This window comes from Sesamum indicum, linkage group LG2, assembly GCF_000512975.1.
Source record: "Sesamum indicum cultivar Zhongzhi No. 13 linkage group LG2, S_indicum_v1.0, whole genome shotgun sequence".
In the NCBI taxonomy this organism is placed as follows: domain Eukaryota; kingdom Viridiplantae; phylum Streptophyta; class Magnoliopsida; order Lamiales; family Pedaliaceae; genus Sesamum; species Sesamum indicum.
Genome location: NC_026146.1, coordinates 14,750,406 through 14,777,977, shown reverse-complemented (window position 1 = coordinate 14,777,977; position 27,572 = coordinate 14,750,406). Strand labels below are relative to the sequence as shown.

Genomic DNA, 27,572 nt, shown 5'->3' with positions numbered 1-27,572 from the left:
TATTTGATCCACCTTCACCAGAGTCAATATTCCGAGAGTATGAACCAAATAAATTTCGCACCATACTTCTGTCACCAGCAACAAGATCTGATGCAGTGCTAATCAAAATTGAACCAGTTACATCTCCCAGACCAGCCACACAGCCATAGAGTCCCCGTCTTTGATTCCTTCTAGACCTTAAAAACTTCTCCAGAGAGCGAATTTTGTCTTCAAGGACATGCATTGCTCCAACAGAGAGTCTGCATGTTATGATCCCATCCTCAGAGATTGCATCTGAAGATCCAGAACCCCCTTTGATTATAAATACAGGAAGCTCCCACAATGGTAAAAGCAACCTTGATGAGCACAGGCAGAGACCTTCATGAGCACCTGAAAACACAGGCTCGGCCTCTTGAACAACCTGACCCATGCTGAATCCCCCAGCAGCAGTTCTGGTGTTTGATAATGCACCACTTCCTTCTAACTGTGGCATCCCAACAACTCTAGGGTCTTCAAAAGCTTCAGCTGCCTTCTCAGCAACAATGTTGCTTATGAAGGCCTCTGTATATACTATCCGTGAAGCAAGCATCAAACACATTGCAGCTGCCTCTCCAGCACCAAAACGGTTGAAGAAGTCCTCCAGTAGTGGCCTTGGTGAATTAGATTCTAACAATCGCCTAAGTATGTCTATTGGTCTGTTGAAAACTACTTCCATCATGCCCATGGTACTGAATATGACTACTTTTCTTCTTGGTAATATATGTTGAGTAGAAAGATCACCTCTAGCCCACAGTTTAATGGAAGTCTTTTCACAGGACTCACATGAGTTGTGAAATCCACACAGTTCTAGCTCTGAATACAGAGACTGCACAATGGATGCTGTATCTGGAAGAGGTAGAACATCAGCCACAAAAAGCATTCTACCTTCCACAGGGACAGATGATACTGATTCTCTAAGTGCGCGAGAACCCCTTGCACTGGCCCCCAAGCTACCAGATGACAGAGATTGCGTGCTAGGATCCCTATTCACAATCAAAAGTGACGAAACAGCAGATGGCGAAGAATCAGAAAGGACCAGAGTTCCAGATGAATAATATGCTGATTCAATCTTCAGAGATAGATCATCACCCTGAGATCTTCCAGCAAGAGACAGAGCTCCAAAAGCAAGCCCGCCGCTCACCCCTATTGGCGGAGAGGGTCTTGTAGTTACAACCTTTAAGCAGTTTGGCCGGTTATTAGCACTAAGCCCACTCAAACCTCCAAGAGCATTGTTATTTCCACTAGAAGGAGCAGTTGAGAGGTACATCCTCCGCCCGTCTGATAGAACAGCCACGAGGTGCAACCACTTTGATTCTAAAGTAGATAAAGGTGATATGCAAACTATAGAAGATTTAGGTGGTCGAGAAGAGGCTCTAGACCCTGCTTGTTGTCTCCCACCATAGCTCGACTCCCTCTGAGTAATCAAATTTCTCTCTTCCGCCACCTTCTTCAGTGGGCCATCACCATTTGGCCCTAGAGAGAATACTTGAATTTTCATCTCCTCAGTACGTGCATATAAGACATGTCTCTCAGAATCAACAACCATTTCAACAATCGGGTCCACAGCTCCAAATTTGAAAACATTGGGCACAACCCACCTAAAGAGAGAGAGAGTGAGAGAAATAAGCAACTAAAAAAAGTTGAGGTGGAGACAAAAGTAAGAGATCAGAGTTAAGATTTCAACCATAATCCATCAAGAAAAGTGAAATCTTATAAGCCATCCATAATATTAAAAAACATTAGATTAAATGGTTTGTCAAATCTGTTCGGGGGGGGGGGGATCATAGCTAGACAATTTTTTGAAGAACAAAGACATCAGTCGTCACCATGTAACAAAGAAGCAATAAAGTCAATGATCACCAGCTCCGGCACCAAACATAAGAAAGAGGGAAAACTACCTCGAGATAACACTTCCTAGACCAGCAGTTAGGCAGACTTTACGACATCGCTTTTGCCAACTTGAACCAGTTGTATATTGAAGTTCGTAAACATGACCATCACGGCCAGCAAGAAAAATATGACCCCTATCAGTGCAGGTGATGCAAGTCATAGTCACCCCATCAGATGGAATGGTATATTCTGGCAGCGGCTGAAGTGAAACCTCTGCATATGGATCGGTTTGATCACCTCTTCCAGAACAACATACTCCAACAAGGATCAGCTGTTAACACAAGATAGATTTGTAAGACGGAGGAGAGAGAGTTTCAATGTTTCAACAAATTGCTTGGGGAAAAAACATGGGAAGTAAATTTACTACGACACTTATTCAGAAAAATAACAAAGGGTAAGTAATACTTTGTATGATGAGGTGGGAAAAAAAGGTGTGATCGGCAAAACATCAACACGAACTATTTACACTTGACTGGGAAAAAAGTTTATAGGGTTGAAAACTAAACAAATATATTTTAAAATTGCAGCGTAGAAAGAAAATATTTTATCAGTTATTTTGTGATGAGATATGAAAGAGAAAACATGATAAAAGGAACACAAGCGGGTAAGCACCACAATGAACTAAGACACTGGATGAAACAGAATATATGAGAAGCCTGGAACGTTATAAAAAAGAAATGCTGATGCATTGTTCATCAGCTTTATCACTTCAAAAGGTTCAGATCTCAAGTTTTAGTGCAGTTAATACTGCATCAAAAATTCGATTTGACTTCCAGAAAAATGTCATGCGAATTGAAGCAAGAATACAGAATCAAGATTAAGTAAATCATGTACATCATGAAAATCTAAAAATCATCCAGTCAGACAGGTCAAAATATCACAAAGTTTAACAGTTTATCTACATTTAGTAGTAGCATAGATAGTTCAATCTGCAAGCACTATATTCATCGTGGATACAATGAATCCCACATATCATACATACAGTTTCACCAACAGACCACATATCAGGTATCATAATATATGACAACCTAAGAGGTGGTCACATTCATTTTACACTTGAATTGCGAAATATTTAAAACTCAAAAAACAATTCAAGGAGGAATTAAAAGTCTAATCCTTGCGAACATGTTTAAATTGCTGAAAAAGGAATGAAATAAAGAGGACAAAATAAGAAAATCAAGAGGAATAAAAGAACCTTACATATCACACAAAAAATTCATTCAATCATCAATAAAAATACAAAGCCCAGGGGGAGATCTAATAAAAGTTCACTATTACTGACATATCCTATATTAAAAGCATCAAGAATACAATTAGAATCAAGAAGTGCCTATCAAATAGGAGAACCATCCCTGAATACTGAAAGCATAGCTTCAACACCAACCAACTGAACGCCCCCTAGTCGACTTAAATTAATTAAACCATGGCATACCCCCGACAAACCCATTTATCTAGAACTAAGTAAAACATAAAGGCTTCTGGGAAACTAGAAACAACCTCAAATTGAAACATGGTCAAGGACAGGGTGTTAATTTGGTAAAACCAAATCAAAAACTACCCTGAAATTAAATAGTGAACACCGAACCACGTATAATCTGTTCATTTTTGGCAATTACTGATGTTTTTAATATTTCAATTCCGTATACTCAGTAAGGTGAATTTTTTTGTTAAAGAATAAAAAATAGTCAATAAGTTACATACTATAAATAAAATTATACTCGTTACTTTTTTTTAATTTTTATCAATCAAAAAACAAGAATTAGTATAAAAATAATTAAATAGATACAAAATTTGTATATAAAAATTGAAAATAAAAAATAAATAAAATATTTCAGCATTCAGTATGATTAGGTAAAACTGAAACCAAGAAAAAAAACCCAAACAACTACCAAATTTTCATAAAAATAAAACCCGAAACAAAACCAAGATTTTTGCTTCAGTTGAATTTTTGGTTCGGGTTCAGTCAGATTGTTGCCAAACTGTGAATACCCTAGTGAAGGTAAAGAAAGCAAATCAATCTTCAATATGAACAGCTAAGCACAGCCTGCATGCTGCACCCTAGATGACAAAAATGCAGTAGCCAAAGGCATCACTAGGCTGGAACCTGCCACCTTCTCAAGTAAAAAAATGATGAAGGATGTGTTATTCATAAAATTTAGCAAGAGAACCCCAAAAGTCGATCCAGATAAAGTTGTTTGAATTTTGAATGGTCTATAGTTGCATCCCTCCGGAATGTACTTCTTGGATCACTGCATAATATCTACCAAAATATCCATTTAAACTTGGTTGCTCTTGATATTTCGTAGACTTTATCACTAAATCCAATAGCATAATGGACAGACAAAACTTAGGCGAACACGAAAGGAAGTCTCCATTGGCAAAAGTGACATCTATGTCATGTTACCATCTCACCACTCAAATGTATACGATAACATTAAAGTGGAAATAAATGGAATATTGCCATCAACATAAAGCATTTATGGAAAGTATAAATAAGGTAGGGAATAGTAAAGTACCTCAACAGGAGTAGCCAAAACTAGAAGATACTGAATGGCTTCAACAAAAACGCCTGGCTTGGTTTTCGCTAGACCAACAGCACAGATAGCTTGCTCCTCCCCGCTATATTCAGGACATTGACCATCCCTACATTACCAGAAACTTTATATTGTTGGGATTATGTTTTCCTTAAATTATCAGAATGTTAAAAGCCAGGAACAAGTCACACAATATATTCATGGCATCCAGTATTGCATTTCTATTAGGGCATCAGAAAAGAACATGTTTTTGGCATCACCACTAAGACAAAACAAAGACTAGATCACCGATAACCTTAAAGGGAAAAAAGTAGGTGAGAGCGAGAGAGAAGGAGAAGGAAATGGGTTTTGGCACGATACAACGTACCTAATGACATAACCATTTCCCAGGGGCTAAAATAATTTATGCAATGGTAAATGTTAGAGACCTGTATCTCTAGGGGTTCAACTAATCTTAGTCTTGACCCATAATCTCCTTTTTGCACATCCTATTGAGAACTATATTGTCCATTTCATTCCCAAAAAATAAATTCCTCAAAATTACCTCATCCCATGACTTATACTGCTTTCTTAGTTCAAAAACATCACATGCCACTAATGTGGATAAGTTTCACAAACAGTATTTTTTTCTTTACTAATCAAATCCTACACAAATATATTTACACAGATACAATGACAATAACTGAAATAACACATATGCCATAAGATGAATGTAAATTAAATGACATCAGAGACCTTCCATATCAGCTACTCTTTCAGCCAATAACAAGATCTTTTGATCTCGCATCTGTTAAAATTTACATCTGTTAATAACTATCAACTGGAGCAACTCTCACCATTTATCAAATCGCCACAGAAATAAGGAGTTATCCACTGATGCCCACGCCCGTCGTATTTCTGGAAATATCCCACATAAAGCCGTTCCCTCACCACCAGCTGCATTGTATCTTTCTATCAACACAGGAGGCAACTCCCATGTATCCACGACTTCAACTAGAGGAGGCCACTGCAATATCAACATAAACAAAGTCTGTTAGATCAATTACCCAACAAATAACTCTCTTCACTTCAACACATAAATGACAATCTGAGATCAGACATGTTAGCAGTAGGCCTCTGTCAGATAAATATCATAGTTGACCTCTTTCAAGAGTATACAGCATTTTCATGCCACTGTGATATACAATGAAGTTACTACTTCCTGAAAGTTGCAATCTTTTTTCATAAAGTGCTCATGCACAATACTACATAAGTAGAATTTATAGTCAATGGGGCTCCCCCTCCTTCCTTCTATATTACAATTAAAAAACCAATATAAAAGCCAAAAGCTTCAACCTTATGAATATAGCTCAAACATGTCCCTTCAAAATTCAGATTGAATACCTTTCTTCACGTAGGAGTTCTTGAGATACGCGTGATGGTGAAAGGGGAAAAAATTATCCACAATTTATGACGCAAATAAACTTAAGAAATAGTTTAAAAGTTCATTTTTAGCATCCCCATTATTCAGAATGCAGCAAAGTTAACGTGACATCAAAGCAACCAAAGGGCTTCTGATGATAATTCCATTTCTATGCCCTTGCACATCGAGGCATATTTTAAGGTAGAAATATTAGACTTTTCCGCCAGTACATGTAGTTTTAAACATAATGGCCTGTCAATATCTACATATGCTTTTGTAAATATCTTCACATTTCTCTTTTGTTTCTAGCACCAAATTTTCCAATCTGCCAAGGCTGACTTTTCATTCAAGAAAACTGAAAAAGTTAGTATAACAGCTAGATCATTGGACAAGTGTTATGATATGATTTTGTGCTATCAATGCATCTCAAGGTGGGTGTCAAACATCTTTGCTGCCCCAACCTAAGCGATAACGAGACAACACTTACAAATTCTGCTCATTCAAGTTGCATCTGTTTCCACACTGCACTAGTCTCAAATTTTCACTACTCAATGGGTGAAAGACATGAGTTGTACATTAGATTAAAAATACACAATGCTGCTTTATCTTTCTCTTTCAGCACTTATTCGTTGAGAGCCCAAAAGAAGGTAAAATCAAAGAACACAATCAAAAACCTCAAACACATGCAGTGCCTGAAAGTATGCTTTTGCATATCTAATCTATCAAACAAAATTCTCCCTTTTCCCCTGGCGCTTATTTTTTTCAGTTCACATTACGAATAATCAAACTGCAGGAAAAAAAAAAAAAAGGTCCCGTGATACAGCTCCCTGAATACAAGCAAATTTACTTTTGCATATCTAATCTATCAAACAAAATTCTCCCTTTTCCCCTGGCGCTTATTTTTTTCAGTTCACATTACGAATAATCAACTGCAGGAAAAAAAAAAAAAAGGTCCCGTGATACAGCTCCCTGAATACATTGCTAGCAAATTTAAGTATCTTCGACACCTACACCTAGTCCAAGATACAGGCAAATTGCGAAAACGTGAAACGCTCAACAGGTTCAAGCAATAAAAAGACACACAAAAAATACCATAAGAATTACCTCGCGGGGGTGAGTGGAATAGGGATGGCTAGAGTATCTAGAAGCTTCTAAAGCTTCTTCAAGGTCGACCTGCCCCGCGATTTCCCGGCCGATGCGGTCGCTGACTACCAGCCCCGCATTAGTGACGTCACGCATCACTACCTCGTTTTCCCAAGCAACCATCCTTGATTAGAAAGATTGAAATATAATAAACAACTTTTTCTCTCCTTCTGAAAGACCCTAGGATTCTCAGTTCAAGTGAACAGAAACCCTAGGGCTTGAAACTCGGACACCGCAGATTTTTAAGCACTGGGTTGAAGAATAGAGAAACTGAGTGGATTATGAACATTAAAGTAGTCAATCAAGGTAGCTAATGTGAGAAAATTGTGGGGAGAATTCCACTGGGGTTTTTGGGAGGGATTTGAAGATTAGGGTTTTGGCGGTGACAGACGAATTCAGCTAATTATTCAAAATCGCGGTGGGTATAATAGTCTTTTGGAGCTCTCAATTTTCAGTTTTAGGTTATGCAAAGCGTCCCTCATTTCCTTCGTTCTTTTAACTAAAATATTATTTTGGCCAAATAGCCCCCAATAAGGTTGGATTGCTTGCAATTTTATCTCATTAATTATTTTAAGACATGATTACATTAGCACCTCTTGATTTATGATCTATTTACACAAACTACTTCTATCTTCGAAAACTTATAATCTATTATAATATATTTGGTATTTTTTGAATTAGTCATTGTTATACGTCATCCCCGCGAATATATAAAAAAAAATTGTATAAGATGAAACAAAAAAAAAATGAAAAGAAACAATCATATTGTGAGAAGATTGAGAAATAAAGAAGTCCATGAAAAGTAAAAAAAACGTGCAGTAAGATGTAAGAGAAAAAATAAATTATAATTGTGAGTTTGTTAAAAATATGAAAATTTTGAAAAAATAAATATGAAAAAAGTAAGGTGAGAGAGAAGCGTTAAGAGTGGGTTGAGAATGAAAAATAATAATAATTGTGAAATTATTAAAAAGAATATTAAAATTAATTTTCTAACCATTTTTTAAGTAAAAAAATAAAAAAAGGATAAATTTGAATATTCAAAATTTAGTATGACAAAAAAAATTCTTTTGTAATAGTATAGATTAATTTTACGAGCTTGAAAAATAAGATATTTTTAGAAAGTAGTGAATAGTAATTTTGGCTATAACTAATTATATAAAATTTTATTTTAAAGACTAGCCGTTATGGCATGTCGTTCCCGCGTGTATATAATAAATAATTTTATTATTATTTAAAATATATTATACATAATAATAGAATATAATAAATCAAAATATATATCACATTTCAACAAATATATATAAATAAATAAATAAATTTAACTTAAATATATTATCAAAAAAAATGATTTCGCGAGTATCACAAACCGTCGTTTGTGAATGAAAAAAGATATTTCATTTATTATATTAGTATAGATGTATGATAAAAAGAAGAATTGAGTAGGAGTGGTTGTTGAAAAATATACAAGGGATATTTTTGGTAAATTTTAAAAATTGATATTGCAGTGTAATTAACCGTCATTTGTGAGAAAAAATGAGACTTTCTTTTTTATGCAGTATAAATGATATAAAAACTAAAAAAATATATCAAAAATTTTTGGATGTGCTAAGAATTCTGAAAGAGCCTAAAAATTAATTTATCAACAACACATATTTATTTATATAAATAAATCTATGGATATCTCCCAAACACACCACAAAACCATACGAAAAACATGGCAAGCAAACACAACGGTTGAAAAATCACAACGGTACTATTTTTTAATTTCTGGTTAAATTCAACGATACTATTATTATTTTTTGGGTAAATCACAACTGTAAGATGGGAGTGGCTGATGTTTAAGCGGCAGTGACAGTCGCCAAATGAGCATGGCCGCCGGCTTCAAGTTCCTGAAGACACGCTCCTCTGTCCTCTCCATCATATTGTGAGGAGATGAGAAATAAAGAAGTCCCTGAAAAGAAAAAAACGTACAGTGAAGTGTAAGAGAAAAAATAAATTATAATTGTAAGTTTGTTAAAAATATGAAATTTTGTGAAAATAAATATGAAAAAAGTAGGTGAGAGAGAAGTATTAAATAGTGGGCTGAGAAAGAAAAATAACAATAATTGTGAGATTATAAAAAAAAATATCGAAATTAATTTTCTAGCCATTTTTTAAGTAAAGAAATAAATTAAAGGATAAATTTGAATATTCAAAATTTAGTATGACAAACAAAATTCTTTTATAATAGTATAGATTAATTTTACGTAGCTTGAAAAATAAGATATTTTTAGAAAGTAGTGAATAGTAGGTTTGGCTATAACTAATTATATCAAATTTGATTTTAAAGACTAGTTGTTATATCACGTCGTTACCGTGTACATGTAATAAATAATTTTTTATTATTTAAAATATATTACACATAATAATGAAATATAATAAACCAACATATATATCACATTTCAATAAATATATATAAATAAATAAATAAACCTAACTTAAATATATTATCCGAAAAAAAAAAATTGATTTCGCGAGTATCACAAACCTTCGTTTGTGAATGAAAAAGATATTTCTTTTATTATATTTGTATAGATGTATAGATAAAAGAAGAATTTGAGTAGAAGTGGTTGTTGGAAAAATATATAAGGGATATTTTTGGTAAATTTTAAAAATTGATATTGTAGTGTAATTAACCGTTATTTGTAAGTAAAAATGAGACTTTCTTTTTTATACAGTATAAATGACGTAAAAACTAAAAAAAATATAAAATATTTTTGGATGTGCTATAAATTTTGAAAGAGCCGAAAAATTAATCTATCAACAACACATATTTATTTATATAAATAAATCTATCGATATCTCCAAAACACACCACAAAACCATAAGAAAAACATGGCAAGGAAACACAGCGTATATTTGAAAAATCAAACACAACGGTACCATCCTTTTTTTGGGGTAAATCACAACGGTACTATTCTTTCTTTTTTTGGTAAATCACAACGGTACTATTCTTTTTCTTGGGTAAATCACAACGGGTACTATTCGGTGGGAGTGGCGGATGTTCCAGCGGCAGTGACAGTCGCCAAATGAGCATGGCCGCCGGCTTCAAGTTCCTGAAGACGCACTCCTCCGTCCTCTCAATCATATTGTGAGGAGATAATAAATAAAGAAGTCTCTGAGAAGAAAAAAAACGTGCAGTGACGTGTAAGAAAAAAAATAAATTATAATTGTGAGTTTGTTAAAAATATGAAAGTTTTGTGAAAATAAATATGAAAAAAGTAAGGTGAGAGAGAAACGTTAAGTAGTGGACTGAGAAAGAAAAATAATAATAATTGTGAGATTATTAAAAAAAATATTGAAATTAATTCTCTAACAATTTTTTAAGTAAATAAATAAATTAAAGAATAAATTTGAATATTTAAATTGTAGTATGACAAAAAAAAATAATTTTATAATAGTATAGATTAATTTTACGAGCTTGAAAAATAAGATACTTTTAAAAAGTAGTAAAAAAGTTATAATTAATTATATCAATTTTTATTTTAAAGACTATTGTTATGGCACGTCGTTCCCCTGTGCATATAATAAATAATTTTTTTATCATTCAAAATATATTATACATAATAATAAAATATAATAAACCAACATATATATCACATTTCAAAATATATATATAAATAAATAAATAAATTTAAATTAAATATATTATCGAAAAAAAATTGATTTTGCGAGTACCACAAACTGTCGTTTATGAATGAAAAAAGATATTTTTTTTATTATATTAGTATAGATGTATTGATAAAAAGAAGAATTTGAGTAGGAGTGGTTGTTGAAAAATATATAAGGGATATTTTTGGTAAATTTTAAAAATTGATATTGCAGTGTAATTAATCGTTATTTGTGAGTAAAATGAAACTTTCTTTTTATACAGTATAAATGATGTAAAAACTAAAAAAAATATAAAATATTTTTGAATGTGCTATGAATTTTGTAAAAGTCTAAAAATTAATCTATCAAACACCACAAATATTTAAAAAATGAAACACAACGGTAATAAAATCACAACGGTACTTTTTTTTTTTGGTTAAATCCAACGGTACTATTCTTCTTTTTTTGGGTAAATCGCAACGGCGGTGGGAGTGGCTGCCAAATGAGCATGGCCGCGGGGTTCAAGTTCCTGAAGACGCGCTCCTCCGTCCTCTCCTGGAAACCGGTAGTCTCTCTTTCCATATACACATCCACAAACGCTTGAAATATGTCGCAGCCAAACTGATAAACCCTAATCCTAATTGCAGACGGGCAAGTTGCAACAAACTGTAGCGGATTGCGTAGAGAGGACTGGTCAGGGACTGCACTCGGGCGACATTTCGACCGTTAGGATTCTACCAGCGGCTCCTCGCGTCGGCCGTTACTTCATTTTCCAATCGAATGTTATTCGCGCGTCAAGTGAAAATGCTCTGAAGGAGACTCCTCTCTGCACCACGCTGTCCAAAGATGGATACAGCGTTAGGACTGTTGAGCACTTGCTCTCCGCTTTGGAGGCCTCTGGTGTTGATAATTGTCGCATCGAGATTGAGGGATCTGGAGAATGTGATCGTTCTGTTGAGGTGATTGCCAGTTTTGATTAGTAATGAATTTGATAATTTGGTCAAAATTATCAGTATCCCATTATACTTGGTTTACGGTTTACAATTTATTCTCCTTCTTTAATTTGGTATTATTGTTTCTTTTGGTTGGATTCCATTTTCCATTTATTCATTAGATAACTCCATTCAAATTTTTAGTTGTCTACTGGTTTGGTTGTGAATTTTACATGAAATAGGTTGGCTCCACGGCTTAGGATTTCTGAATCATGAGAATTTTTGTAGTAAGGTTATAGTATGTAGAATGATTGCTAAAGATTTGGAGAGAGGTGGACAGGAAAGATATTGAATCATTGCATGTGAATGGAAGTATGATGCCGACGAGTGCTTCTGAATCCACAAGACTTAGTTGAAGTCAATACTAGGATTCTGAAGAGAAAGCTCATGTTCCATTAATTCTACTACCATTCTTCTTCTGGCAGAAATGAAATAACCTGGTTAATGAACCAGGGATCATACTTTAGTTTATCCTGGAAACTGCTAATAAATTCCCTCGACTTTTAAACACAAGGGAAAGCCAGGAGACAGAAATACCTATAATCCACTTACTAGAAACAGTGACTAAATGAATCACCATGTACCTTTCTTTCTAGATAAAAGGCGCCCTGGTTGTTTTTTGTTCTGTTGTACGCTTTAGTTATTCAATTCCTTCAATCTTGAGCCTAGAAGCCTTGAAGAAGGGCTGCATATCTGAAATGTGTCCTGAGGGGAGGCAGTTGCATATGAGGTTTGAGAATTTGGAATTAGAATGCTAGTGATATGAAAAAGGATGGTAGGTTGGGAATGATTTGGCTTCACTTTTCTTTTTTCGAAGAAATATAATCGATTTATTTATGATGTTTCTGATTTGACTGACTTATTTATTGATCCTGGCTAAGATAACGTGGAAGTGCTGTTTTACTCTTCATTGGCAAAGATAATTTGATAGAATAAATCAGTCTGTTCATGCTAATTTGCATCTTCAATGAAGTACTTGAGTATATTGTTGTACTAAAAGAAAGATGGCACTTGGACAGCCAAGAAAATCTCAGCTTTCTGAGTTATAGGACTTGAAATATGTTGCTGAAATAGGACTTAAGAGAATGTTGGGAACTGGAACTCTTGAAAATTGCCCTTATTCAGTTAGGGTTGATTCAATCATTTGTCTGTGCCAGTAAATTGCTCCTGATAATCATGATTGATTTATTCAACTTACTCAATGAGTGATTGGCAAGACAACTTGCACTTTGCAAGATAATGAGGATGGTTGGTGAACCATGCATCACACATAGAAAAGTTCACAATGAGATTTTCTTAGTGATTTATTGGTTTGCTATATCTTCTCTTATTTTAATGGTGATTCCAAATTGATCATTATTTAACATCTTATTCTTATCAAACATAATCAAGTAGGTTCCTATCTTTGATGGATCAGCAAGAGAATGGGTGGAGGCAATCGAGCAAGCTGGATTGAAGGTGGCTGTAGACCGTGATGGTAACAGTTGTGAAAAATTAGCACCATACCTCAACGAACCTGTGCATGTGACCAAAAATGATTCTTTTTTAGCAGCATTCCCTTGCTCAAAGGTCAATATCACATATGGCATTGACTTCCCACAGGTGAACTCTTTGATGCATTGACAAGTATACTTTTCTTTTATTAAAGTAGCTAATGATACCTGTGTTCCTGTAGCTGTTACTCTCGGTTGTGTACCGTAATTGCTAAAATCCATTTTGGTAACAGAAATAGATTGTTAAAGGTATTTGCAATTCTTTAGACCATATTTTCGTCTTATCACACTGTAATCAGCGATTAGGACCTATGCAATATAGTGTCATGGTAGAGCTTGACCATGCAGTTATAGTAAGAGAGCAAGTGTGGTGGGGCATCGCCACCCACAATTTTTACCTCTTAGCAATTTTGCAGGGCCTCATGACCCATAACATATCTCTCTTTTTTCACATTTGTATAGTTATTATTGTACTAATTCTTGCAGGCACCTGCAATTGGTCGCCAATGGTTCTCTTCTACCTTGTTGGATGAATCTTTCTACTCCAAGCAAATTGCTTCATCACGAACCTTTTGCATTTATGAAGAGGTGGTTTTCTTTCTTTCAGCATCATGAATTTTGCAACTGAATAACCACCAGAGTATGCCATGCCATCATTTTCTTACTCTACATTTGTTCTCTGCATTATATGATTTTTCATTTATACTGGTACTGGTGCTGAATGTAATTCTCAAGTGCTGTATATTTTTTGAGAAGTTAATTAGTTGTCTTTTTATGGAACCACTCAACAGCTATATATTTTTCGTCCTACACACTGTCACTTTCAAGCAGGTTCGTCTATCTTGAATGTATGAAAAATATCTTGTAGTAGTTGTCTTCTTCAGTAATGGGTGTTTGGGAAATGGCTTTTTTGTTTCTTATAATAATTGAATCTGTTTATTGAGCCTAGAATTGGCTAATGTATAATTATCTATTGGGTGACTTTCTACTGCTAGAATCTAAATAAGGAACTCTTTGCACAGGTGGAACATATGCGGAACTTGGGATTAATTAAAGGGGGGTCAGCAGAAACGGCGATCATATGTAGGTAAGAGAGATACCTTTTTTATTGTTATAAGTAGCAACTGAAGGGAACATTAGTTTACCTTTGTATATTGGTAATTTCTAGTTTGGGGACATTTTTGCTCCATTGTCAATGTATAGCATAACTGCATTTTACTTGCTTGTGAAGAATGTGATGCTTCTACCAAAATTGCTTATAGGTGGATTTTCTAGATGCAAAAATCATGAGACAGGGTAGATTGATTCCTGATTCTTGTGAAGACTTAAACCATGATGAAGATAGCATAATTTTCGTGATTCTCATATTCAGTCCTTTTTGTCTTGTTGTCACTTCAAGAATAACATGTGAAAAATGTTATCATCAATCTCAAAAATCATGACAGTAGCATGATTTTTATAAGCATATATGGAGCTAGTTGTGGCAGGTTTGCAAAAACATATAGCCACTTTACAAAACACTGAGGTTTGAAAGTCTGTCCACATAACCTGATGCATTGCACATTCATCATCCAAATCTCTAGCACATGGAGCAAGTTTCAGATAGCTGCCTATTAGACCTAGTTGCCTCCTCCTTTAATCATTGATGAAGATCCACTCTGTTTGGAACAAAGTGATTATACAGATATCTGTAGGCATAAAACTATTTAATACTTGTCCCAGAAAGGCAGAAATAATCTAGATCACATAAATCGTGGAGGGCGAAGTGACTTTAGCACTCTGCTCGTGAATTAGCAATCTTAGTGTTTTATTTTGTGCTTTAGCAGCACTTAATTTGTGAACAAAAATATTTCAGCAAAAAAGAAGTGGAGAACTGCAGCTGGTGATGCTGCTAGCAAGGAACTGGGGGTGGTAGTGTTTTCTGCCGGAGCTATGTGTCATGTGCCCAGGTCAAAGAGGTTCATGGAGGAGATGATCAGATCAAGCCTTTCCTATGGGAGGCGTGAAGAGACAGATGCTCAAATTGACTAGGTGCGAATGAGGCCAGGGTGATCAATAATAAGTCTCCTGGACAGAAAAATTAAAAAATAAATAAAAATAAGAAGAGAAGGTGTTGAGACAAGGCACTGCGTGGCATGGCAGGAGTTGAAATGTGGGTTCTGGCTGCTGAAGCTATTCAGATTTTTATTTGTGCTTAACTGTTTTATCCACAAGTTGTATGTTCTGGATTTGAGGTGGAACCATGGGATACAAAATGAGGGAGTTGAGATTTGGATCCTGGTTTGTGATAAGAACACAAAGAACAAAACCATTGAGCTCTAGCGTAAATTTGATGGGCGCACACGCATGACAAAGTCAGTAATTTTCTAACCAGGCAGGGCTGTTCCCTTCCATCAGTCCGTGTGTTGTTGGAGATTAGACTTGTTAATGTGACACTTCTAGGTTTAACTGGAAGATGGATTCTGAATGACTAGGATTAGGGTAAAACTTGAATAACAATATACCACTCGTGTGTGTGTCTGTGTATGTATATTAGACTTGACCTGAAAGTACTATGGTTGTTTGGTTGTAACGAACAAATTCTTTTCAGTAAAAGACCTTTATCATCAAACTCACATTTTCTATTTTGATCTCTGCATTCTATCATGGGATTCCTTCTTTTCTCATCTAGCGCATATTATAGACTTGAAATCTAAGATTGCTTTCTTTTCTAACTATGAACACATCAAGATGTAATGCACTTTCATATATCCCCATTTTTGTTTATCTTTTATGTAAAATATGAGTGTTCTATTTGCTTCGTATGAAATGTCATAGGCATTGTAGGTAGTTTTTGGAGGTTGAGTCTCTCTCTTAATGGCTTTTGCTACCAGCATGGTTTTCAAGTCATCTATAACCTTTGCAGCATGAGTAGAGGATGGTTGAATCCACCTCTGCGTTACGATGACGAGGCTTGTAGGCACAAGGTTTTAGATCTTATTGGTGATATTTCCCTTTTGGCTCAAGAGGGTAATCAAGGGCTTCTTGTGGCTCATATTGTTGCTTATAAGGTGCGTTCCTTCCCTTAATTCCCTCTTTTGTATGTGACTTCTGAAATATATGTTGTAAAGTTGTATTATATAGGTAAGTTTCTTAATGTCAAATTGGTTTGTTGTGATCTGAATCTTTCTAAATTTCCTGTTTACTATGTGGTAATCCATAGACTTGGCAATACAACTCACAAAGGTCATACAAGAAGCAATATCCATTTAATAGTGGAGCATAGCTAAAAGACTAGGAAAAAATTGAACTCTTTCCTTTCACTGGTTTTATATGTACAAGAATCTTGAACCCTTGTGCTGCACTAGTGTGCTATAAACTAGCATATATTTTATATTTGGTTTTGTGACATTGACGTTTCTTATGTTCTACAACTAGCATAGTTCCTATTACATTTCATGACAATGAAGTTTATACTTAGACTACTAGGATATTTTACATTTGGTTTTATGACATTAAAGTTACTTCCAATAAATTCTCAAACACTCAAGTAAAGATAAATTGAAAAAAATTCCTTCATAGAGTTGTTGTGTTTGTAACTGTGATTAATAAAAAGCATCTGATCAAGTCATTTCTGGACCTGTGTATGTTTTGCAGGCTGGACACTCACTGCATACTGAGTTTGTTCGCTGCATATCAGAAGTCAGTACTGCATTTGCTTCTGAGGAGCTCACAACTTAGAAGCAAAGGATCGAGTTAACGAAACTATTGAAGAAGCGTATGAAACAGGTAGCCAACCTTAAAATGTGCTCTTAGATATGCATTTGACTAAACCTTTTGTTATATCCAAAAATGGTGGTCTCCTGGATATAGATGATACTTGATTATTTTCTATTGCAGTTCTTCTGGTGCTCATGTTTTGGGCACACACATGCATATATTTTCTTTTCCTTTCATCTATTTAGCTATTGCCCAGCTTTTTGCACAGCACCCACCCATTTAGCTTTTTCACATTGCACTTTTTAGTACAATTCATACAGTCTATTTCTACTTAATTGCATAGAGAACCTTTTTCTATCTATTTAGGAAAACGAAATTCTATTATCTTCTTAGGCCCATGGAGTCGTACGTAACTTTAAAGGAGAACTACACTTTTCTCCTTTGAGATTTGGTGTAATTACATTTAGATCTTTTTTGTGGTTTGGAAAATTACATCTAGCATATTTGAGGTTTATTTCCATCTAACAAATAAGGTAAATTCATTGAATTTGCTGATATTAACAAAAAAAAAATTGATATTTACCCTCGACTGACTCATTACTGACTTATTGCAGGTCAAACAATTTTTTCAACCGAACTATTCTTATAATGCTGATGATATATCTCATCACATGCGGTAGCACGTGAAGACATATGAGAGTAATTTGGTTAAAAAGGATCTATTTGATCTGCAATAAATCCGTAATAAGTCGATTGAGGGTAAATATAGATATTTTTGTTAATATTAGCAAATTTAGTGAATTTTGACTAACGAAAGGACTTATTTGGAAGCAGACCTCAGGGGCGCTGGATGATGTAATTTTTCAAACCACTGGGAGTCTACGTGTAATTGCATCAAGACAACATGTGGGTGAGTTGTAGGTTATTATTTTAGCATCAAATATTTTTTCTTGTCCAAAATAGATTTGATCAGACTAAACCAATTATAAATTAAGTGTAATAGATCATATTTCCTTAAAATGTACATAAACATGGTAAGTGTATTACACTTAATATATAACTAGTTTATGTTAAGCTAAATTCGATTTGAGTTAGAATTTTTCTTTAATATATATTATTGTTATTTTTATTTGTTTTCTCTACTGTTCTGATTTTCTTTCCTTCTCCAACTACTTCCACTCGGCCTATTTGTTTTATCATTATGATTCTTTTTTTTTTTTTTTTTGGGAAATATTGTGGTTCTTAAAATTCTTCCTATATAACACAAGTAATTGGTAACGACTTTTTTAGAGGTCGTTATCTAATTATTTCAATTTTTTTTTCTAGACTAGAGCCTTTTTGCTCATTTTTTTTTTATTTTTTAAAGCCTTTTAACTTAAGTAATGATTAAAGTTTCAACCTTTTGTTTTCTTTAAGATAATGACTCCTGTTCTTTTTCGTTTCTTCTTGTGTCCTTGTATTATGTTTTATTAATGTCTGGAAAGTAGTAATTACTTTACAAGATTTTAAAATAGTATTTCTTACTAATGTTTTGAATCTCCTTGAGCAATTGTAAGTATTGAAACAATTAACAAACTCTAATAATTAAACAAGTATTATTTTATCCTTTTGTGATTTTATCAGCCATCTAATTTTTATTAAGTATTTCAAACTTTTAAGTGATTAATAATTATCTTATGAAATATCCTTTTGAAAAGAATTCTTGAATTTCAATGAAACTATTTTGCTTCTCTCAGTACGTTTAGTTATTGAACAAGATTTATGTCACCCGAATGGCCGTATTTCAGTAATATGTTACCTTCATTATGAATGGGGACCGAGTAATACTCAAGATTGTTCAGGCGAGTGTTTGACACAAGGCACAGTATAGTTGAGTAGAAAACGAATAGGCATGATTTTAGTTCAGCACATATTCTGTTTTTGTGATGGAATTTTGAGCTAACATCAAATCTTTTGTACTAGTTTTTAGTAAGTTACGTGGGTTGTGATAATATTAAATATAAGGGATAATTACACTCTTTTATTCTAAGGTATAGACTTCATGTAATATGGAAAATTACATCTAGCACTCTTGAAGTTTGCTTTCGTTTAATAAACAAGTCCCTTTATTAATCAAATTCATCGAATTTATTGATATTAATAAAAAAAATAGTAAAAATCTATATTATCCATAATTAACTTATAATGACTTATAACAGGTAAAATAATTTTTTTTATGATCAGATTACCCTCATACTTCTTAACGTGTTCATGTGATGAGGTATATCTCCACTATTATAAGGGTACTTTAGCACAAAAAAAATATCTGACTTGCAACAAGTCGGTTTTAAGTCAATTAAGGGTATATATCATATTTTCATTTATTATTTCTTTTTATTAATATAAGCAAATTCAGTAAATTTTGACTAATGTGAGGGACTTATTTGTTAGACGGAAGCAAAACTTGTAAGTGTTTGATGTAATTTTTTAAATTATATGAGATTTATGTATAAGTACACTGAACATTAGAAAAAAAAAGTGTAATTATCCCCAAATATAATTATGAATTAGTAGCATATAGTACCTGCGTTTTTTATTTATCAAACTCTCAATTCGATTTAATTCTAAGTTGACTTTATAAGATGAACATCCTAAGAAGCAATAATTTACTAGTTATCAGAAATTAGAATCCGACATGTCTTTTCTTTTTAAGCCACAAAAGAATAATATTTATTTAAAAATATTGTATTTTATATAATTTTAAAATAAACTACTTGTTTAATCATAAGCATACTACTATCTTCCTTTAATTGCATAATATTACTTTTTAATAATATCTTTATCAATATTACAAAGCAAAAAATAATAATATTTGGTTGATTAACAAAAAATAAATATAATAAGACCTACTTAGAACCCATTAGAAATCGTATAAACCATATGATTTAATTGGACTTAATCAAGCCCATAACCCATATTGAACTTATAATAACATTTTTTTCATCAATTACAAGATATTATAAAAATTGACATTTGATTGACCAATGAAAACTTAAACATAGTAAAACCCACCTAAGAACTAATAGTATAGTTGAATTTACTAAATGCATCCTATCATCCGCTGCTTTTTGATTTGCCGAGGATCATAAATCAATTTGATACTCTTCTGTTTACATCTGACTGGCAGGAATACAACACTAGTCGCAGTATTGTCAATCTGTACATCTACATATAATCTGTAATATATATACATATATATGTATGTGCATACGATCATCCTTTTATACATCAACCAAGAAAAATTTACAAGGCGGAAGCTTTTGAATGTGAGTAAGTAGAAAAATTAGCTAAGAATTTTCCACAGCGACCATTTACAGAAAATCTACTCCATCTTATTCCCATAAATATAGAGGAAAAGCAGATACATTAGCACCGACTCCCAAGAAACATCAAAGTAAATAGAGAATCTGAAGCAAATATGAGAAATACCAGACAGTTTTCTGATTCCCTTCATAACGATTTTAGACTTGATCATTCCCCTTGAGGATGTTATACTTGCATAGTGGGCATGTTGCGTTCATTTTAAGCCATTTCACGATACATACAGCATGAAAGTGATGGTTACAGGGAAGAGCATGTAGTTCAGTCCCATCCTCGTATGTACAGAGACATATACAGCATTCCTGGAAGAGAAAAAGAAGACACAAGTAAATTGACCAAATTTGCAGGATAAAAATAGAAATCTCCATGAGAAGATAAAGCTGGTTTCTGGTAAATGGCATCTGGGTAAGCATAAATTCACATGTCCAGAACACCAAGCAGTATTTCCACAAAAGGATTGCTCGCACACTTAAATCACATAGGATAAGTTGGTTGAGATCTATTGACAATGAGGTTTACAACACAGGTACATGTGCTTTTAATTAAGCAATTTTTCATTTCAGAACCTAGGATTTGTATCTATGTATGTACAAAAATGCTTGAGACTGAAAATTACTTCTTCATTATGGTCAATTGTATTTATTAGATGGTCACATAAGAATATGGGCTTCCAATGAAATTGTATTTCTGGATAAGGATAAATTGATATCTCAGAAAAACTCAGCAGCACTTTGAAGTTTGAACAACAGATTAATGTTGCACTTGTGCTATGAACATAGAGCAGGTGCTAAGTGCTTTATTTAAGAAAGCGGCTTTTTGATTCAGAAATCGGGTTTCAGACTGGTTGATCAGTGAATTGCAGATACAAACTCAAATTAGTAGTTTGCACAAAAACCAACATATGATGACAAGGGTATGTGTACTTAAGAAACAAGCAACAATTTTACGAACAAAGATGCATGAACCCTAATGAATAAAAAGGTCTAGTAAAATTATGGCAACGTCACGCACTCCATAAAGCAAGCTATGCAAAATCCAGGATCACCTATCATAGAAACAACCACCTTTTGTTGGCAAAATACAGACCTTAATTTGAGAATACACAAGAAACTTACTGCATCTTCAGGTAAAAGAATCCGCTCGTTAATTATGTACCCACTGCTTGTTTCAATAGGAATCATTCTGCCAGCTGCATAGCCTACTCTATCCTCGTCCTTGCAGCTTTGATATCTGTATTTGGGTAGGATACTCAGATCTGCCTCTGATGCACCTTCCTGCATATTAAAGCAATGTATAAGAAAGTGGTTTGACCAACACATAAAATAGACAAACTATTTTACATCTTGATACTATTACCTGGCCAGCAATAGCATAAAGAATGGCAATGATGCAAGGTAAGCAGCAGCAGAGAGCAATCCCAATAAGACATGCTAAGACAACACAAAATATGGCAAAGATTACATCAAATGCCAAGAATACCACAGCCAACCTGCAGCACTTACAAGATCAGAGATCTGTCAGGTCTCTTTCTTTAATTAATAGATACAGGAAAAATAATGGAGAAAAGAAAAACATTCTGAATCAACAGAATGGGTTTTCAGTCAAGTTACAGAAACAGACCCAACTGATGTTGCTCATGAAAGATCCATGTAATCCCAATATTACTGAAATTGTAACATTTAATCAACAAGCTTTCTTCTTATATGTATGGAGCAACGCAGACTACTGGCTATTTAGGTACTGGTTAATCCCTCTGTACCAGATTGATGTTCCTGATTCTCGTTAGTGATTTCCTAATAATTTCTTTTAACTTCCTACTACTTAGTCTTTATCACTAATCACATAAAAAATATCCTTCTGTTTTGAAGGAGCCCTCTTAAGCTATTACAGCAGCAAAAAGGATAAGACTGGTGTTTCATCTTTTCTTTGCTGATTATACATATTTTATTAAGCTACTGCAGAGGAACAATTGCCTCATCCAAGGAAGGGAGAACTGCTGCTACTTTCAAAGTCATTCCAACTGTGCATATCAAGCAGGTAAAATGCATACTGTTCTCTGGAGGTGGGGAAATAAACCTCAACCCTCTGGTAAGCTGTCTAATGTATGCCATGAATGAGCTACCTTTTACACCACTTGGTTCGTTATGTAGGACCAACATTCTAAAATCAGCAAACATCAGAGAGAAAGACTATCAAGAACTTCCTAAAATGTTAGTATGCGCTTGGTGGACTCCAAAAATGCCTCCATGACAGTGTCAACCTGCATTTCAACTCCAAAACACTTACCCAGATTGGATATCTAATGGTTCCAAGCATGAAGGGCCTCTGAAAGTAGATAGAAAAATACTCCAAGTTGTGATTGTCATGCAAGAATGGTTGCCTAGTCATTAATATGAGAGATAGGGGTGAGAAGATTGGATTTCATGCAAGTAGAAGATGATATGGCGCCAAATCAAACCACTCCAAGTCGACCCTGACATTATAGGATGCCCATCTGGAGTGAGGCATCGTATGTTCAAACCAATGGACTTGAATAGTCAAATCCTTTAAGTATATATTTATTTGGCGAGCAAGATCCAATGTTACAGAATGAATGAATATTGACTATTTAAGTATGGACCAGAAAATCCAGATCATTGGTGTAGTGGCAAAAACCTATGGACAGTTTTGATTCAGCGAGCTTAAAGGCAATTATTAGGCCCAGTACAAAATATGGATCAGTGAGTGAGAATGCTAACAGAGCAAGCTAGAATACTAAAACCATGTGTTTTAAGGGCAAAAGAGTTATGAATGTGAGAGCACCATCTTTATTCATAGGAGAAAGTGTTGTAAAGGCGAGAGCCACTACTCGGACCTGTATATGCCCTCGAGAGTATGAGGACCTGGCAAGTCTTTTTTGACTGTTTCTCAGGACATAGGCATTGTGTTTTAAAGGAGCGACTGCAATAAATTCAATCACCCCAAACGTGATGTGCATTGAACCATGGCAAACTCATTAGCACGGCCAAGAAACTGTTTACAGCTATTATCTCTTTTGGATGAGTAGTTTAATATACAATTCAAAGTTGCACTCACTCAATTTTAGAGATAAATCAGGCATCTATTTGCCAAGCAAGTTTGCGGCAAGACTGGGTTTATTACACAAACAGTATTGGATCAGAAGCCAAAGAAAGAGTATTGGCAATCCACTTTGACCTACTTCCAATCTCTATTTAGTCATTCACCATCCCACTTGAAGAAATAACATAAACGCAGACAGTTTGTACAAGGTAGCGCTGGCCATAGGAGAAGTATTTCTTGCTTTATTAAGGCCAAGGTTACATTGTTCTCAAAACTGGAGAGTAGAGCGCCCACAATATACATCAAAGTCTGCTAAGGAAGCGTCTTCTGCAATTTTTAAACAAGAAATATAGGCAAGGCACCTTTCCAAGAGAAATACAAAAGGTTGCTAAGGGTCATCACTTGAAAATGGTTGTAGCTCTACGATTATTGGGAGCAAAACCAACTCAACATCATGGATTTGAGGAAAGCATTAGCGGCTCCTCTGGTTTCTAACTGTATTCCCACTAAGTAGGGATGTAAAGTTATTTTCGAATGACTTTTAAGTGACCCTACACCATTTGAGATAAACTTCTTGGACAATGTGAATGGACAGAAGAGCAAGCCCCACAAGACCAAGCGAGGAATGTGTCATATGTTACCTAATAGTGCAGTAAGGACATGTTAAACTTTTTTGTGGCTAGGACAGGGTCCTCAAATTATTCAAATAAAATAGTTGCATATTGCTTTGGGAATATATCCATAAATTATTTCCAGAAGACACAAGTTCAAATTTACATTGTCACTACAGGCCATGTTGTTCACAGGTGAGAATTTGGGCCAGCTTTATGCACCCCAAAGCTACTCTAACTGGGACCTTAGTATCATTCATCTGATAAGAGAGGATGGAAAGCAACACCAGCTGAGGGGTCCTATGAAATAATCTAGCAATAGGGGATGGGATCCTGTATGAGGTTGCTCACCTCAGGAAAAAGTAGGCAGATCTAAATTACAAGCTAAATGGTACTAAGGTTACAAGTCCCATAAAATCCTTTGTCTTACAATCAAAAGTGTCAGGTTATTTTATGAGGTATTGACAGTAAGTCAAGGATTCTTGAAGGCATTGGCTCATTAAGTATGAGATGATTTGCGATGAGGCGCTTCTAGAACACATAACCATCAACTTCAACCCAGCGTGATCATGCAAACTATAGCAGGCAAAGATCTATGATATTTTGCAATGCACAACACAACTTAGTTTATATAGCGCTATGAAGAAAATGTGAACACACTGCATAAAGTGATATATAGTAATCTTTGATTTTTGTGCAGAACGCATGATAACCCCACAGAATTGACTGGCCATTCACTTTCTAATTCTTTTTAGCCAGCTGTTTCACAGTTGCAGTTGTGCTATAGCATACTGGAACTGGACTTGGGAAGGACAAACTAAATTAGAACAACAAGAGGTGCATTACAGATTGAAGCATTACTCATGGACTTACCAATATAAACGTGGAGCACTTGTTAATAGAATTTCACTGCCCGAGACAACCCAGTAAAAGCCGACAATCCACCAGAGAAATGATACCATTGTGTTCACAGATTCACATCGTTTCACCCTGCTGGAATCAATGAAAATCAGTCAGGAATTTGGATAGATGCTCTTACACAGCTTATATGACCTTTGAAATGAATTACACTTTTCAGCACTGGGAAACTGATGATTAGTGGCACAACTCTCTAAAATCCAGACCCTTTTTGCCAATGAGTGCACATAGAGACATTAAAATAAGTTCACAACATCGAGCTCCCTCATGAAAAGAAATGACATAATTGAAAGTTCAAGAAATTATTCTCGTATAATTAACTGGATATGTACTGGCTAACTGATGCTTACTTATGTTCGCTTGATTATGTTAAGCCACATATCATGGGGTAAGATACATCATAAATCCTTTTCCTTCTACCACAAAAACGATATATAATTATAAGGACACTACTAACATGGTTCAGAGTCGTCTAATAATTTTCATATTAATACTGTAATTCACTTACATCCCATAATTTCTCTATGCAAATGACATCTTCAGAAATTGTGAGAAAGACATTATAAATTTACAACTACTTGAGATTCTCCAGTACATAATGCAAAACTCCAAAAGACCAACTTTGAATAGATATGCTAAGGACGAATTCACCGGGCTTATGTTTTGCTAGGTGACTGCCTGTAAAGTCAAAAAGGTTAAGTTCACCTATCCAAATTCAGATAATGAACATAATAGATGTCATAAGAATACCTAGGAGACAAGGATACATTAATATTAGCACACTCTATGATTCATTCCACAAAAGGGACTTCCTTCCATGTTTCAAGTGCCAAATAAAATTATAAGACCAATCTGTTTACGTTACATAGATCCAGATGGTCCAATTAAACCAGTATGAGAGCTCCAACAGGATAATTAATGATAGAGATTCCTGAAAACATAGTCATGAAGGGCCTTGTAACCATAGAACACAATATTTCTATCTTATTAAATTCTAAAAATTCCACTGGTACCACATAGGGGGAGGAGTGAAAAAGTTTGGGAGCAAGCAAATATATGAATTCCTGGCCCTTTCCCTTCAAACTACAGAAGTGCATTAGTCATCTACTCTAAAACCTCAAAAGTAACTCATGCACATATGTACATGTGGAGAGGTCCAGCTGCCAGAGCTGATCAGAAAATCATAACCTCGTCTGTATTTACAATTCCACACCATTAATGGACATCCCCATGGAGAGAAGCCTAAGTTATGAAGTGAACAAGAAACTTGGATAAACAATTGGACGAACTAATACTCAAACACGACAAGAGCACGAGAAAAATGAGTAAAATACAAACCTAGCATCCAAGAAACCAAACCCCACTACAGCTAAACCAAGCAAACACAAAACCAAAGCTCCAGAAGAGTATATCATGTAAGATAGAATACGACAATTACAAACAACAGAAATTGATATCATGTGAGGGGATATGAACAAGTTTGACTAACCTAGATACACCGGCAATACCAAGGAGCCCGCTCTCTTCGCTCTCCTCTTCTTCATTCTCACTCTGATTCTCTTCCTCTCTGCCCCCGGCCCCGTCCAAATTTCTCTCTTGCGACGAATTCCGCCTCTTATACTCCACCCAAACAAGGACTACATGCACCAAACACTGGAAAGCATACCCACAGACCCAAACCCTAATTGGCACATTCGGCTTCTCATTAGTTGTGCAAATCAACATAACTATAGACACAATCACAAAGGCCAAATTCCACATAATGTCGAGGGCAACGACGGGTTTCGAGTACCCCCAGTCGGCTCGGCGCTCCTCAAGCTCTCGCGCTGCGGTCTCCCGGACCAGCATAGAAGCTCCTCCCCGGCGCTGGGTAGAGGAGACAGCTCGGGAGAGGAGGAGGGAGAGCGTCGAAGCTCGGGAGCCGTTGGAGGAGGGCTGCCTCGAGCGGAGGAGCGGAGCGGTGGGGGAACCCGACGAAGTGTCGGAAGACATGCTCGGAAGACAGAAGATTATGGAGTCTGGTAAAGGATTCAAGAGAGTATGGAAGTGATGACTGACGCCATGGACGGACGGAGTAGGTTTTCTTTCTGTGTGGGCGTGTGTGCGTTTTGTGCGTGATTGACTTTTTCCGTCCAAACGAAATTGTGATAAAACCCGCTTTATACATAACACATACGCATAACCGCGTAATTCCTACTGTAAAGTCGTACTTCACCTCCCCTTAAATTTCATCTTTTTAGACTATTACCCTCCAAGACTAACTTAAATTTTATTTTACTCATCAATTAATTATGACACATCATTTTTTATTTCTTTAAATAAAATATTGTTTCTTGCTTGAATAATCCTAATATTTTCGTTGTCGTTTTCGATAATAAAAGTACAGTAGGTGACGATATTTTATTATAAATAGTAGCAACAACAATACAAAAGTATGTGATGTTGTTCCGAAAAATAGTAACAAAGAAAACAATATTTATATAACTATAGTAGCTAATATCCAGAATTTTGAATGTCGGCGACAACTGACATAGGACTTTTGCTCAAAATTTTGGCTTGAAATTGTTACCGAAACAAAGTGACAAGAGTAAAGGCTACGTAATGTTTTTGAACTTTTTCCTAAAGAGCGATATTCTAATTTTAGTATTTACTCTAATTCATCGTCAAACAAATATACCCTAAAAGAGTAATATATTTATTCACCTAACTCAAATTTAAGAAAATAAATTTTTTTGGATAAACTTGAGTTAATATTTGTAAATGTTACATATATTTCATTAATTTCCATTTGGAACTTTAGATCATAATAAATGTTAAAAAAA

General features: G+C 34.9%; 3 protein-coding genes across 8 annotated transcripts in view; 1 reads left to right on the top strand and 2 right to left on the bottom strand.

Moving 5' to 3' along the window:
- The window catches only part of LOC105156195 (nuclear pore complex protein NUP155), a 12,595-nt gene extending 5,214 nt beyond the window's left edge, over window positions 1-7,381 (bottom strand). The window contains 5 exon segments of the mRNA XM_011072267.2: window positions 13-1,616; window positions 1,917-2,179; window positions 4,425-4,551; window positions 5,279-5,448; window positions 6,949-7,381. Of these exon segments, the coding sequence (XP_011070569.1) occupies window positions 13-1,616; window positions 1,917-2,179; window positions 4,425-4,551; window positions 5,279-5,448; window positions 6,949-7,110 (2,326 nt within the window). The 5' untranslated portion in view covers window positions 7,111-7,381.
- On the top strand, window positions 11,065-17,885 carry LOC105156194 (probable UDP-3-O-acyl-N-acetylglucosamine deacetylase 2). 4 transcript variants are annotated; one of them, XR_847349.2, is made up of 9 exons: window positions 11,065-11,182; window positions 11,265-11,576; window positions 13,005-13,211; window positions 13,589-13,690; window positions 14,125-14,189; window positions 16,008-16,152; window positions 16,739-16,870; window positions 17,416-17,560; window positions 17,636-17,885. XR_847349.2 is itself a non-coding variant. In XM_011072266.2 (8 exons), the coding sequence occupies exons 1-7, from the start codon at window positions 11,120-11,122 to the stop codon at window positions 16,820-16,822; spliced, it is 978 nt and encodes a 325-aa protein (XP_011070568.1). In that variant the 5' UTR covers window positions 11,065-11,119; the 3' UTR covers window positions 16,823-16,870; window positions 17,636-17,882. The 4 variants fall into 4 exon arrangements, 3 of the variants coding, with proteins under 3 accessions (XP_011070568.1, XP_011070567.1, XP_020554234.1); XM_011072266.2 differs by lacking the exon at window positions 17,416-17,560 and having other exon boundaries at window positions 17,636-17,882; XM_011072265.2 differs by lacking the exon at window positions 17,636-17,885 and having other exon boundaries at window positions 17,416-17,577.
- On the bottom strand, window positions 20,013-26,897 carry LOC105156193 (E3 ubiquitin protein ligase RIE1-like). Of its 3 annotated transcripts, none has more exons than XM_020691922.1 (5): window positions 26,240-26,897; window positions 24,706-24,825; window positions 21,518-21,650; window positions 21,248-21,435; window positions 20,013-20,463 (listed from the first exon to the last, which is right to left on the bottom strand). In XM_020691922.1, exons 1-5 carry the CDS (start codon window positions 26,740-26,742, stop codon window positions 20,373-20,375), a joined length of 1,035 nt encoding a protein of 344 aa, XP_020547581.1. In that variant the 5' UTR covers window positions 26,743-26,897; the 3' UTR covers window positions 20,013-20,372. The 3 variants fall into 3 exon arrangements, with proteins under 3 accessions (XP_020547581.1, XP_011070565.1, XP_011070566.1); XM_011072263.2 differs by having other exon boundaries at window positions 21,277-21,435; window positions 26,240-26,896; XM_011072264.2 differs by having other exon boundaries at window positions 21,277-21,435; window positions 24,706-24,822; window positions 26,240-26,896.